At 37.7% G+C, this 13735-nt stretch overlaps 1 protein-coding gene across 1 annotated transcript in view; it reads left to right on the top strand.

The window, feature by feature from the left end:
• WDR70 (WD repeat domain 70) overlaps positions 1-13735 on the top strand; it is a 143560-nt gene that overhangs the window by 27416 nt on the left and 102409 nt on the right. The window contains exon 6 of the mRNA XM_052775775.1: positions 11945-12004. Coding sequence (XP_052631735.1) covers positions 11945-12004 — 60 coding nt within the window. The remainder of the gene's footprint in view (positions 1-11944; positions 12005-13735) is intronic.

Here is a 13735-nt window from a genome sequence, read left to right as displayed (position 1 = left end):
CTTTAAAATATATAGGAGGGAGGCTTTTGGGTTTTTTTGCAAAAACTGTTAAACTTTGTACACGATTGGTTTCTAAATTCTGACATATTTCATAAATAATTTTATTTTAAGACAGAAGGTAAATCTGCAGAACAGTAAAGCTATTTTAATGACTGAAACATCTAAAAGTGTTCTATTATTAAAAGGCAGGATACTGCTTCTGGAATTCTTAGTGTAACCTTGGCTTTCATGGTTTCTCTTGGTAAGTCAAGTGAAAGAACTTCAAGCATTTTTTCTTCTAAAGTTTGCCAAAAGGTGATAAAGTGTCTGTATAATTTAGATAAAAGATGTTTTAGAGCGAGTTTAATGTAAATAATTAAGTGAACTGGCTAGGAAGCTGAAAAATGTTATGCATTAACGAAAGTTGGGTTCAGTCTGGTCCTGCATCCAATGTTGTGTTCTTGGATTCTTTCATGTGTGTGTTTTAGGGCATATTCCCTGTCGGAGAAATCCCACATGGAATCTGTCTGGTACAGAAATTCTCACCAAGTTGGATGTGAAATATGTGAATGCGTAAGTGAGGCCTGTTTCCATCTGAACTAAGCATTTGGCACTTAAACTCCAAAGAGTTGAAAGTTCACAATTATTTGTCCTTTCTGATTTCAGAATTAAGCTATACTTTGGTTACTTGCCAGGCTGAGCAGAGCTTTCAGAGCAAAGATGTTAGTTGTGTGTTTGTTTTGTATCTCCTCATTGTCAGCTGATCTATGGTTGTGTGTGCCATTTTACTATTTTGGAGTAAATAGAAGTATTCCTTTATGTTATAATGAAATACTCAGCTCTAAAGAATAATCTTAATAAAGGACATGTGTGACTGAAAATGCTAGTGATTATTTTCATTCTTAACATGTAGGTAGTAGTAATTTTGTGTATCTTATTGCTGTAGTAAAACTGTCTTGACTGAACATGTGTGCTTTTTGGTGTTATGTGGCAGTTGTGCATACTGTTTTAGCAAATATGAAGTATTTATATTTATACGCATTTGCAACTGAGATGATAAATATGAAGTAGGTAGGTGGTTATGTGAGCAGAATGTAATGTATCTGAAGTATCACCAGAACACTCAGCTTAAATAAATTAGTCTCCAACATACTGCAAAGGAAACTTGAATGACCGCAGGCAATTTTAGATTTAGATCAGCTTTATCAGTGATTACAACTTGCTTTAGAGAAGACTCAAGAGAATTTCTCTGGTATAGATTGTGAGAACAATTCCCAGGTCATAAATATTAATATAAACTGTGACTTCATAAATCAAGGGCTTGCTATAAATTTAGAAGTTATCTGAATGAGATTTTAGAATCTAGGTGAAAAATAGTAACCTCCTGAAATCTATCTAAAACAATCTCCCAGGAGACAGATCAGGCAGGCTTTTTGCTGTACTTTAGAAGTATGATGTTTATATCTAAAAAAGATATTTGCAAACCATGCTAAGACTCTTAATTGCAATACCTTTTCTAAGTTCTTAAGTCATTGGAGCCTTTTCAGAAGGGGACATGCCAGTAAGTGGCATGAAAGGGAGCAGGAGATTTAATTCATGTTACCTGTTGTGTCTGGGAACAGTCACTGAATTACTGTTTGACTCATCATCTAAGAAAATTTGTTTTATCTGACCTATAATAACATTACAGAGTTGTTATTTTTAGGCAGTCATGTGTTGGAATGAAGATTTAATCTAAGGTCTTTTCCCTTGCTGGTTAAACCTGACAAAACACTCTGGTTCAGATCATAAGAAGAAATTTCATGAGGCTGTGAATTAGATGATGTTGAGAGAAGCTAGCCACAGTACCATTTCCATATTGAATAAAAAAATTTACTTCCTGTAGGCATGCAAAAGGAAGTTCATCTACTTAAGCACCTCCTTAATTCTTGAATGCGCCCTGGAGTAATGCATTTTAGCTCACTAAAGAATAACCTCTCCTTAGTCTTCCTGTACTTAAAATTCAAGACGTAAGTTCTGTGCTGTTTTGACTGTTAACCTGAATTAAAGGCTAACTGGGAGAGAGAGCATTTTGTAGGGCCCTTCCAATATTTCAGTTAATTTTGAAGGTTTTCTGCATTTGTCATGGAGTTATGAGTTATCTACGTTTTTCCACGAGTAACAGATATTGTGGATGTTTCATGGGAATATCAGCCAAAATGATTCATACTGGTGTTTGCATGTATCCTCCTGTTTTCCACAATATTTTTGTTCATCTTTTTTGGACCAGAATTTTAGAGAATACACACACATAGGCCCTGATTCATCCAACCTAATCAAGGCACCAATGTTAGGAATTCAGTTGCCTTGTACTCCCTGAATAATTCATTAAGAGGAAAGGTTTCCAGATGATTCAGGTTTTTGATGGCTGATTCCTCTTCTGGAGTTATCGGTCTCTTTTTGAAGGCTGTATAGGAAGTCTGAAGTTAAGTGTTTTCCATATTTAGATGCATCACATACAGAAACTCAGATTGTATGAATCCGGGCCAAACTGAGTTTAATAACATGCAAGTTTGTATCAGAATACGTCTGTCAACTCTAACACCTAAAAGTGAGGAAATTAAAAGTTGTTGAAACGTCCTTTCAAATCTGGATGCTTCCTTCTCCATGCAAGTTTGTGGATAATGCAGTCCTACAAACCCAAAAACGTTTCTGTTTTTCTGTTGTTGTAGAACAGCATCTTATCCATCTCTCACATTGTGGTTTTTCATAGTCCATCTTTCTGTTGAGTATACACTTGTGCAACATAAGTGTATATCTTAGACATTTATTTTCAGTTTAAGTTATGGAGGAAAGTAACGAAAAATTGTGGGTTGGAAAACTTGCCCATTTTACAAGCAATATGGTTTTAATAAGTGCGTGAGGAGTAACTTGTGGAACAAAACATGAACATCAGTGTGTGTTTGTTTGCAAAAGGAGTTTAAAAAAGAACAGAAAAAATCAATTTAAACTCTTATTACTGTCTTCAGCTTTCACTGCTGTCATGGAAAATTCAGCTGGATGCCTAACAGCTTAAAACATTTTTCTAGTCTGAAAAGAGGAATAAGGTATGTTTTCTTCCAGATCTGTGAAATACTCCCCTCCACACCGTTTTGTCTTTCGTCTAATAGTGTTTCAGGCTCAATATTGAAGGACGGAACAAGATTCTATTCTCTCTGTTCGTCATCACTACAATATTCTCTTGATTTCATTCACTTACACAGATGTAGTATTTATCAAAGTTGGATGTGAGGTAGAAAGGAAAAACTGCATGTTTGTGGCTCTGAACTTAACTGCGATACAGGGAGGTTGTGCAAGTGTTCCCCTCCAAAGTTTGATGGACTTCTATAACTTCTTTCCCCTGAAAAGAGAAGCATTTGGGTTGTATTTTAGGTGACATCTGAGAGAGAATACTTGGACCTGAACTGAACATGTGATGCAGAAATTAGCAAGCAACAACAAGCATGATTTGCTTTTTTGTTGTAACTTCTAAAATAAAAGTAGTTTAAAGCCTTCAGCTACTGGTATTAGCATATTGTTGAGCCTGGATACTGCAGCAGTTGGACCAGATTTCTGTGATGCTGTTCTAAGCATTTATCTTTACAATTCAGTGGTTTTCTGTGGTATTTTATCTAAACTGAAGAGCTGGTGGTGGTGTACCTCTCTGCTTCAGGAATTACTGTGTCAGAAATCTCATCCTTTCTGTTGTGATTGTTGATGAGTTGCCTGCCCATTTGTTTTATTCTTAAAATTTCTTAAGAGCGTTTTCTTTCAATATGTTACATAATTTACAGCATGAACATTTTTATTAAGAGACATTTCATTTCTCTTTTTAACTACTCCTGTCACTGTTGATTACTCTTTTTAAATCACGCTTATTACTTTGAACTCTTTGTTGGAGAAGAATGGAAGATATGGAAAATTGTTACTGTCTGGTCACAAGGAAGGTGATTTCAGCACTGTCAGTCTTTATGCTGGAGTCTAAAATAAAAACCTTTCAAAGGGTCTCAAACTTTCTTGCTCCCCTTACCTCATCCCCCAGCAGTGTGGCATTTGCTTTTCCATGCAATACAGTCATTTTGGAGGGGAAGAAAGGAGGCTTTAAAACAAACTTAAAAGAAAACATAAACATGGCATTTATAAACAAAATGCTTGAAAATAAAAAGTTCTTTTTTCTTAATTGCCAGAAAGCCTGGGATTTGGATGATTAAAACATGGCTTTCTGCAGGGAGCCCTTCATTTGGAAGTTTGGATTGCTGCAGTTTAAGTAGATGATGGTAATTCCATCACCATTTGATGCTAGGGTTTTTTGTCCCTCTCCCACTTCCACCATCTATTCCTGCTGTCCATTAGGAACCCAGTTATTCCATCTGTCTTCTAGTGAGGCAGAAATCATGTGTGTTAGGCCACCTCTGTTGAATTTGTTCTGTGAAACCTGCAGTTTCACCAGAGATGGAGAAATCTCTGTAAAGTGTAGTTCTTGCCTCCTTCTCTTCACTCCTGTCCATGAACAGACAGTGTCCTGCCCGTGAACAGACAGTGTCTTCTGTGTGGAGTGTACCAAACCAGAGACCCAAAAGAGCAGGGTGTGAGTGTTTACTATTCCAGCACAAGGGGTTTTTTAGTGTAATACTTAAGGTATTTAAAGTAAGTAGTAGCCAAGCCAACCTTAACCTCTTCTTCTGCTCAAGACAGGGAAAGTGCTTACCTTTAGTTTAACCACTTCTAGTTTTGCATGTTTTTTCTCCATGCTGTACCGTAGTTCTGCTCCTACAAATGAGAAGTCTCTTCAAGTCTCCATCAGGTCAGTGTTTTGGGAGAGCTCTAAGAACACAGGAGCTATCCAGAAAAGGAAATTTGTGTTTTCTTCCAGGGCAACATATGATCTTGAAATCCTCAAAGAAGGCAAGATCCTCTATACTGGAATCTAATGACAGTTGCAAACACAGAGAAAAAAATTGTATTCTTTCCTCTGTTAAACTGTAGTCCTGTGGGTGCCCATAAAAATTCCCATTTAAGGGCCTGGTACATGAAAGATTACCTGTAGCTTGCAAGTCTCTTTCACACAGGGTAGTTTCCATTTAGTGAAATATAGACCTCTGCAAACAGAGAAGTACAGGTACTTTCGGGCATAAATGCATCATTCTGCCCTTCTCTGGTTGGGCCATGAAGAGGCAAGTCATTTGAGGACCTATAGTCTAACTTGTAGGGGTATTTTTAGCGGGGGGGGGAGGTTGGATTCTAGTGGATGAATTTATTTTTCATTTATTTCAAGTGCAGTTCACAGTTACTGTGTATGTGAGATCAGCAGAATATGTCATTGTGGAATTTACATTTTGTTTTTCATAGTCTTTGCTTTTATCCATTCAAGCCTGTGAATATAATCTAATCATCATTCTAAAATGACTTTTGGATGTTCAATCTATTAGAAAGGCTAACAGATGGTAAAGGTTGATGTATTTTTTTATTGTAAATTCCTCTCTCTGATACTCTTTAGTGGATTTTTTTATTACTTCTGTAGGACCTAACTTTCTTCCCAAGCCAAATGTTTAGTTTATCATAAAGATACCAGCCCATTCTTTTCCCACCTCTTGCATCCCTCTGTCTTCTGCCAAGTTCCAATGATTATTATCGCCTATATTCACAATCCTGAGCATATTGAAGGATATCTTGTAGGATGTAGAAATCTAGATTTTACCTGATTATTTTTGTGCGTGTCTATTCTCTCACTTTTCTGGTTTGACCTGCATCCTTGGTTTGTTTGATTTTTTTATTTTTGTCTTTGATTTTTCTCAAGAGATGTTGGAGACTCTGACCTAGTTTCAGCCTGTGGTTTCTAGTGGCATATTTTCTGAGTATTGCTTGAGGATAAGGAAGCTCCCAAAAGGAACAAGAAAAAAAAAATCCACAGTATTTAGGGGCAGTGGCGCAGTGAATAGAAGAGTGTTGTCAGGCTCAGGAGCTTAACAGTAAGCTAGGGCTGGAATTCCCTGAAAAAATGTAACTGAAAACTGCAGATGTGATGCCCGACTTGCAGTGTCCTTGTGCAGAAATTATTTAAAAGGTAAGACTTTTCATTTTTGAGAAAAACTGTGAACTGCTAGAATACACTATTTCACAGATTTAATAGATGTTAATCTTATGTAAGCTGGGGAATTGAGAATTTTTGTAAAAATACTAGGAGATAGGTCAACACCAAAAGTGTTTTCCTTTGTTTCTGCTAAAAGAAAAAGAGAAATTTAACATATTGTCTTTTCCTGATATGGTTTAAAAAGAAAAAAAAACCCAACCCAACAACAAAAAATCCTGGAAAGATTCCATGTCATCTAGTTTTAATTACAATACAAATTTTCTAGAACAGCATTATTGAAATATTAAAATCAATCTGTGTAAACTTAACAGCTGAAATCCAAGCGACAGCTGGAAGGCCTGGAAGTAGAGGTACACTGTGGGCAAACTCTACTTTTTTTCAGACTTACAGTAATATTCCAGTATACATAGGAACCTGGTGTTCAAATCAGCATAAAATGTATTAAGTATATTTTCTTTGAGACTGTGAAAAAAATGATTTTATGGCATTCATTATTCTTTGGAATGTAATAACTGGAAAAGTGGTAGTTGCATCTGATTTTTGTGTGCACATATGGGCATTTGTTTTAGCAGGTTAGAGATGTTTATAGCATTATCAGTCATTTAGGAAGTTCATAGTTACTAAAATAGAATAAGCCACCTTGGTTTTTTTGTAAATGTTTGGCTGATTTGAAGATGTTAAGGCAAGATATGTTCTGGATGTTATGTTAATTTTTTTGTTTTGAATAGTCTAAACAGTTACTTTAACTGTTAGTCATCCCTTAGACACTGCAGATCTTAGCACCGCTAGCACTCGCCAAATGTCTAACTTTCAGGCTCAGGCTGTTTGATTTATCAGGTGGCAGAATGTATTCCTGTCTGTTGTTCTCCTAAAGATAAGTAGCTGGAACATTGTTCAACATGAGTGCACTGTAAAGCAGAAATGTTTTTATATGAGTGGTTCACTCTTCTCATTAAAAGAGGGATTTCATTATTGTCACCTGGAAGAAAGAGCTAGCAATTAAAATTAAGTAAGTTCTAGCACATTGCGTTTATTAATAATTTAATTTAATTTTTTTTTGTTTGAAATATTGAAAGAACTCTTAAAGTAGCTAAGATACCCTCTCAAAATTAAATTCAGTGTGGACACTATATAGACATACAATACCTACCTTTGTGGTAAAGTATATGAAATGAGCAATCTTAAAATATTCTAATAAGTGGACTGGAATACAAGCAACCTTGCAGTAATTAAGATGAGAATGACCAAAATGCTCTTTCTCTTTCCAGCAACAGAAGGTTTCTGTGAAAGCCTTTGCTTCACAGAAGTAGTACATCTTTTGTTGTGGGTGATGGTGGTATGAATCTTGGAAGCCCTTTGTTTCCTTTTCACTCTTCTGTTTTTATGGAATGTGCTTAGATGGCAAGTACAGGCAGTGGCTGTTGAGCAGTTTTTTTGCATCCCGAGAACAGCAAATACCAATTTATGGTGCAGGGAATGAAGAGGCACAGAAAACTTAATTTGTATTATAATTATACCTTTGTCTGGGTGCTTTATAGTGTCAATTGAACAATAAACTCGTTTTCATAATGGCAGCTTCACTTGGGAATTTAGTTACACCTGTTTCTCAACTTGTAAACCACTGAGTCTGTGGAAGTGCCTCTTAATGCCACCTTGGCTATACCTTTCACAATGTAATGTGTAGCTATTTGTAAACCTTTACTGTTACCTTGTGGTGGGTTGACCTTGTCTGCATGCCAGGTGCCCACCAAGCTACTGCATCACTCTCCTTCTCAGCAGAATGGGGAGGAGGAGAAAATAAGATGGGGAAAAAACTCATGGGTCAAGATAAAGGCAGTTTAATAAAGCAAAAAGCAAAGGCTGCATGTGGAAGCAAAGGAAAACAAAAGATTTATTCTCTACTTCCCATCAGCAGGCAATGTCCAGCCACTTCCCGAGAAGTAGGGCTTCAGTACACGTAGTGGTTGCTCCGGAAGACAAACATCATAATAGCGAATGCCCCCCCCTCCTCCTCCTTTCTTTTAGCTTTTATTGCTGAGCAGATGTCATATGGTATGGAATATCCCTTTGGTCAGTTTGGGTCAGCTGTCCTGGCTATGTCCCCTAAGAACTTGCACAGCCCCAGCCTACTGGTGAGGGGGGAATGTTGGAGAGACAGCCTTGATGCTGTGTGAGCACTGCTCAGCAGTAGCCAAAACCCTGGTATGATATCAACACCTTTCTACCTACCAGTACAAAGCACAGCACTATGGGGGTTGCTATGGGGAAAATTAACTCAGCCAGACCCAATATAATCTCCACCCCTTATTCTATACTATTTGCATCATGCTCAGGTTCCACATAATTTAATACATATATATATATATATCTTCTAACCATCCCATTGTATTTAATTCTCATTACTGAAATGCCTTCTTACCAACACTTGCAACTTAAACTACATACTTAAGCCATCTTTATACCCAATATACAGATTTATACATTCCCGTTAACTGCTATCCCCTGTCCTTTAACAGATAGGTATTACTCTCCCATTCCATGGGCTTCCTCCACTCCTCCAGATGTTCATAAGAACAGGCTATGACTTGGGCCCCATCTGTCAAGATGGGTGCTCAGGACAGGAGAACCCATATGTTCAATTGTTGGGCACCACCATGGGCTTGGTTTGGGTCATTGTTGCACTCTCTGGTTCCTTGTGAAACTCACTCTTTGTCGGTTCAGGTCATTCCTGCTACATTTCTTCCTATAGCATAAAACTCTCATCACAGATTATTTCCCCCCCCAGGTTAAATCTCCTTGAGGCACACACCAGGTCTCCCCATCCTTCTGCATTACCCACCAAGTACACCTACGTCCTTGAGCGAAGACAATCCCACGAGTGGGTTTGCCTTTTCCCATGGGAAGAGCAATCCACACTGCTTGCCTCAGCCACTTACCTATGTGCACTATGGGGACCTTTTCTCTTCCCACAGTATGTAGGGGTTTTGTTTGGGCAGGACCAGGATGGTTAGCAGATCCTCTGGTGTTAACCAGCCAAGTGGTTTCTGCTAAATTTGCATCCCAGTGCTTCCATGCCTTATTGCCCAATGCTATCAACGTAGTCTTTAACAGTCCATTATATCTCTCAATCTTTCCAGAGGCTTGTGGGTGATAGAGCTGTGATACACCCACTCAATGCTGTGTTTCTTTGCCCAGGAGTTTATGAGGTTATTTCTGAAATGAGTCCCATTGTCTGATCCAGTTCTTTCTGGGGTACCATGTTACCACAAAATTTGCCTTTCAAGGCCTAAGATAGTGGTTTGGGCAGTGGCATGGTTTACAGGGTAAGTTTCTAGCCAACCAGTAGTTGCTTCCACAGTAGTGAGTATGTAGTGCTTGCCTTTGTGTGTTCGTGGCAGTGGTGCAATATAGTCAATTTGCCAGGCCTCGCCATATCGAAAACCCAGACACCACCCTCGGTTTCAGGGAGATTTTACGCATGTGGTTTGCTTGATTGCAGCACATGTTTCACATTCATGAGTGACCTGTGTGATGGCCTCCATGGTCAGGTCCAACTGTATGGACTGATTGCGAGCCCATCTATATGTTGTACCTCTCCCTAGATGTCCCAATGTTTCGTGGGCCTGTTGAGCTACAAATAGCTCACCCTTATGCCCCCTGTCCAGGTCCACCTGAGCCACTTTAATTTTGACAGCCTTGTCTGCCTCGTCATTGTTTCGATGCTTGTCGGTGGCATGGCTTTTGGGCATGTGAGCATCTACATGATGTACCTTTAGAGCCATGTTTTCTACCCCGGCAGCAATGTCCTGCCACAGTGCAGCAGCCCAGAGGGGTTTAACCCTGTGCTGCCAATTGGTCTTCCGCTGCTGTAGCCACTGCCACAGGGCATTAGCCACCATCCAGGAGTCAGTATAGAGACAGAGTACTGGCCACTTCTCTCATTCAGCAATCTCTAGGGCTGGTTGGATGGCTTTCAGTTCAGAAATCTGACTTGACTCACATTCTTCTCCAGTGGCTTCAACGACTTGTCATGTGGGACTCCATGCAGCCGCTTTCCACCTCTGATGGTTTTCTACCACACAACAGGATCCATCAGTAAACAAAGCATAACACCTTTCATCTTCTGATAACTCTTTATATGGTGGGGCCTCTTGGGCACAAGCTACCTCCTCAGGCAGTGCTCCAAAATCTCTCCCTTCTGGCCAGTCCACGATCTCTTCCAGGATTCCTGGGTTGTTGGGTTTCTCCAGTCGAGCTCGTTGTATGATCAACGCAACCCACTTAGTCCATGTAGCACTGCTTGTGTGATGTGTAGGGGGGATGTTTCCTTTAAACATCCAGTGTAGCATGGGCAGTCACAGTGCCAAGAGGAGATATGCTTCTGTACGAACAACTTCTGAAGCAGCCAAAACACTGGCGTGTTACCAACACCTTTCTAGCTACCAGTACAAAGCACAGCAGTGTGAGGGCTGCTACGGGGAAAAGTAACTCCATCTCAGCCTGACCCAATACCTACCTTTTCAGACTTAGCATGGACTGCAGTCCCATAAATATTTTTTTTGCTCAGGTGCATATATGATTTCCATGCTAATACCTGAGTTCCCCTTTAAGCACCTGTGACTATTAAAGACGTGCATACGCTGTGAATGTGAAAACAGAGGGCATGAGTCTTCTGCTCGCTTATCTCTATATATATGTGTGTGTGAAAAGGGAAAGAAATTATACAGTTGTTTTAGGAATCAGAGCTGCTGTTAGTGGCAAGAAGTAAAGTTAGAAGAAGGGTAGGTTTGGCTAAATCAAAGATAATGAAAGTTTCACTTTTATTGGAGAAATAAAGCTGATAGAACTGCAGGATAAAATGAGTATAAAGGAAGTCAGCCTGCTGCTATAGAGACTTTCTGTGGCAAGCATGAAAAAAAAGGAAGGAATTGGCAGAGATGGATAAGGAAAGAGATAAAACATATAATATAAAGTCTGTTTAAAAATTATTTTAAAATTAGACTTCGGCAACAGAAAATTATAACAAAGATATCAGGCATCAGAATGATAGATCGTGTCTGTTCTAGGAAACTTAAATGGTACCAGACAAATGAGCATTTTGAGAATAATGATTCAAATGACCTTTGTAGAACCTTGCAGTCACTTGAGTACTTTTCAGTACATTTTTTTCTGCATAAACTGACTATTTTCATATTAGTGTTATGGATGTTAGTGTGATGCATTAAATGTTTTAAACTGCAATTGCCTTTGATCTGTATGTTGCTATTAAATGAAATTCCCTGAATTACACTGACTATGTTGGCTGCCATCAAAGTGGCAGTTGTGAAGACCTGTGAGAGCTGGCAATAATGGCATAAGTGGAAGCAGGAAGCCAGTCCATGATCTTAGTAAACCACATAGATAACTTAGCTCCTGTAATGAATTTGTAGATTTTTTCATTAATTTCATTAAGTTCATAGAGTCCTTTTATTTGAAAATATAAAGTATAATAATGATGGATTGACTAAATCACAAGTCAAGATTGTTATATTGTGATTAAGAACTAAACAGAATTTTAATGTCTTCTAAAGAGGAAAAACAGGATATCTTTTCCTGGTTTTGTTCTTTATTAAGGTAGTCTCATTTTTTTTAGCAATTTTTCCTCATATTTTTAGGGGTATATCCATGAAAACAAAAATCTGGATCAGTCCTGTTGTTTCTGACTTCCCCCTGCTTTCTCCTCCTCAGGTTATGGCTGGTGCTAGGGAAACCTTTCTTACTTTTATATATATTGTAGTATTGGGTTTTTTTGTTTGGTTGGGTTTTTTTTTGCTCATAGCACTATTTTCACAGAGGTGGATTTTCTTTTTTTTTCAGAACCCTGTCAAGAAAATTCCAGATTCTCATGAAATTACACTCCAACATGGGACAAAAACAGTAAGTGATAACACATTTTCAACACTTCTTGTTTTTGCAGAAGTGATCCAGTCTATGAAATGAGTTAACAAATACTTAGTCAGCTAAAGTTCAAGGACCTAATTTTTTTTCTTAATTTGTTATTTTAGTCTAGGTCTTTTCTTACTGCAATTGAAAGTGTGTTTTAGGACTGCTTCTGTGCTTTTTTGTCTTCTTGCTTGTTGTCAAATACACTCTCTGTAATTGTTGGAGTTCCTCTTCTAGGCTAGACCTTCCTAATCTAGACATAGGTCTAATCTAGGCCTTTCTTTGACTGGTCCTGAATTTCAAAGAGAATGTTGTTGCTGAAGTTTCTAAGACTTCTTTGTAGCTGAACACAGGTCTCTGTCATTCTCCTTGAATCTTTTAAGTGCCTTTTATACACCATTTTCAATTTCTTGAAACCTTGTTCTTCGTTGTCTTTGACTGCATCTTTTCTAGGTTTCACCTCTTTCACTTTCTTTTAAAGAGCCACTGTCCAACTTGGAACTATCATTTCTTTGTTCTCAATATTTTCATCCCTGGGTAATCTCATCTTCCAACACAAATTCAATTGCTTTTATTTGCTGATTGATCGAAGATCTATTTTTATAGAATGGAATTTATTTTCTGGCGATGAATAGCCCTGAATCTATTCCCAAATCCTTTCCCCATATTCTTCTTTGGCCATTAAAAAAGATGCTGCTGCTGTTTATCCTCTTTAGTTTGGGCCATGACTTAGGCTTCAATGAAAAAATAATACTAGAATTTCTTTTGTTGTTGTTAAATCCCTGTGCAAGTACTGTCAGCTAATCAATAGAATTCTCACTCATGGCATTCCTGAGAATTTCTTTGGAGAGGGGGAAAAAAAGAAAGGAAAGAAAAATAAAATAAAAAATTATTTGAGAAAAATACTTTTTTGTGACATTTTAAACAATCTAAGGAAATGTATGATTTTCCATTATTGGATTGTTAGGAAAACTCGTGGATTAATTTTCTGTTTATGTAATTAATATAACCATACACTTAATAATTTAACATTCAACAATATTAAATAATAAACTTACTAAATTAACAATATCAAATTAAAACATTAAACATCAATAATTAATGTGTTTAACATTTGAATTTTTAAGAATTAATTTCTTAATATTTGTCGGACATTCGAAAGCCATTTTCTGGGGGTTTAAACTTAACAGTAAAGTTCATAAATGTGTGTCTGGGGGGGGTTTCAGTAATAGTTATTTTCAGAAGTGTTCATTCATTAATTTGGCATCAGAATTTCTGGTCTATCTTGGAGTGTGGAGAGGTGATAAGGCTTACCCTTTTGTTTTATCATAGTGCTAGACATACAGACATAGAGGGAGGAGAGTAAAGAAGTAGCAAGTGTGTTATAAATGAAAATAGAAAAATATTCTCTTTGAAGACCTGTAGAAGATGCGTTGTATTACACTAAACAAAAGTAGAGTGGATATTTATGCACACAGTGCATGTAACTTCTTTGCATGCTGATTTCTATGCATACTAGGATTTGCATATTAGTGTACCAGTTCCCCATTTTACATGTGACAGTAACTGCTTCTACAGTACTTCTTGAACACATTTCCTAACAAACTTTATTATGTAAATTTTTTTCTCTGTATTAAACCAGTAAATCTTTTGGTGGTTTCTTAAAGCATAAGCTCATGTTATTTCTAACTAAGAGGCTTTGTAAAGTGGAAGTTACAATTTGGA

This window comes from Harpia harpyja, chromosome Z (genome assembly GCF_026419915.1).
Source record: "Harpia harpyja isolate bHarHar1 chromosome Z, bHarHar1 primary haplotype, whole genome shotgun sequence".
Classification (NCBI taxonomy): domain Eukaryota; kingdom Metazoa; phylum Chordata; class Aves; order Accipitriformes; family Accipitridae; genus Harpia; species Harpia harpyja.
This window is presented reverse-complemented; position numbering and strand designations above follow the sequence as displayed.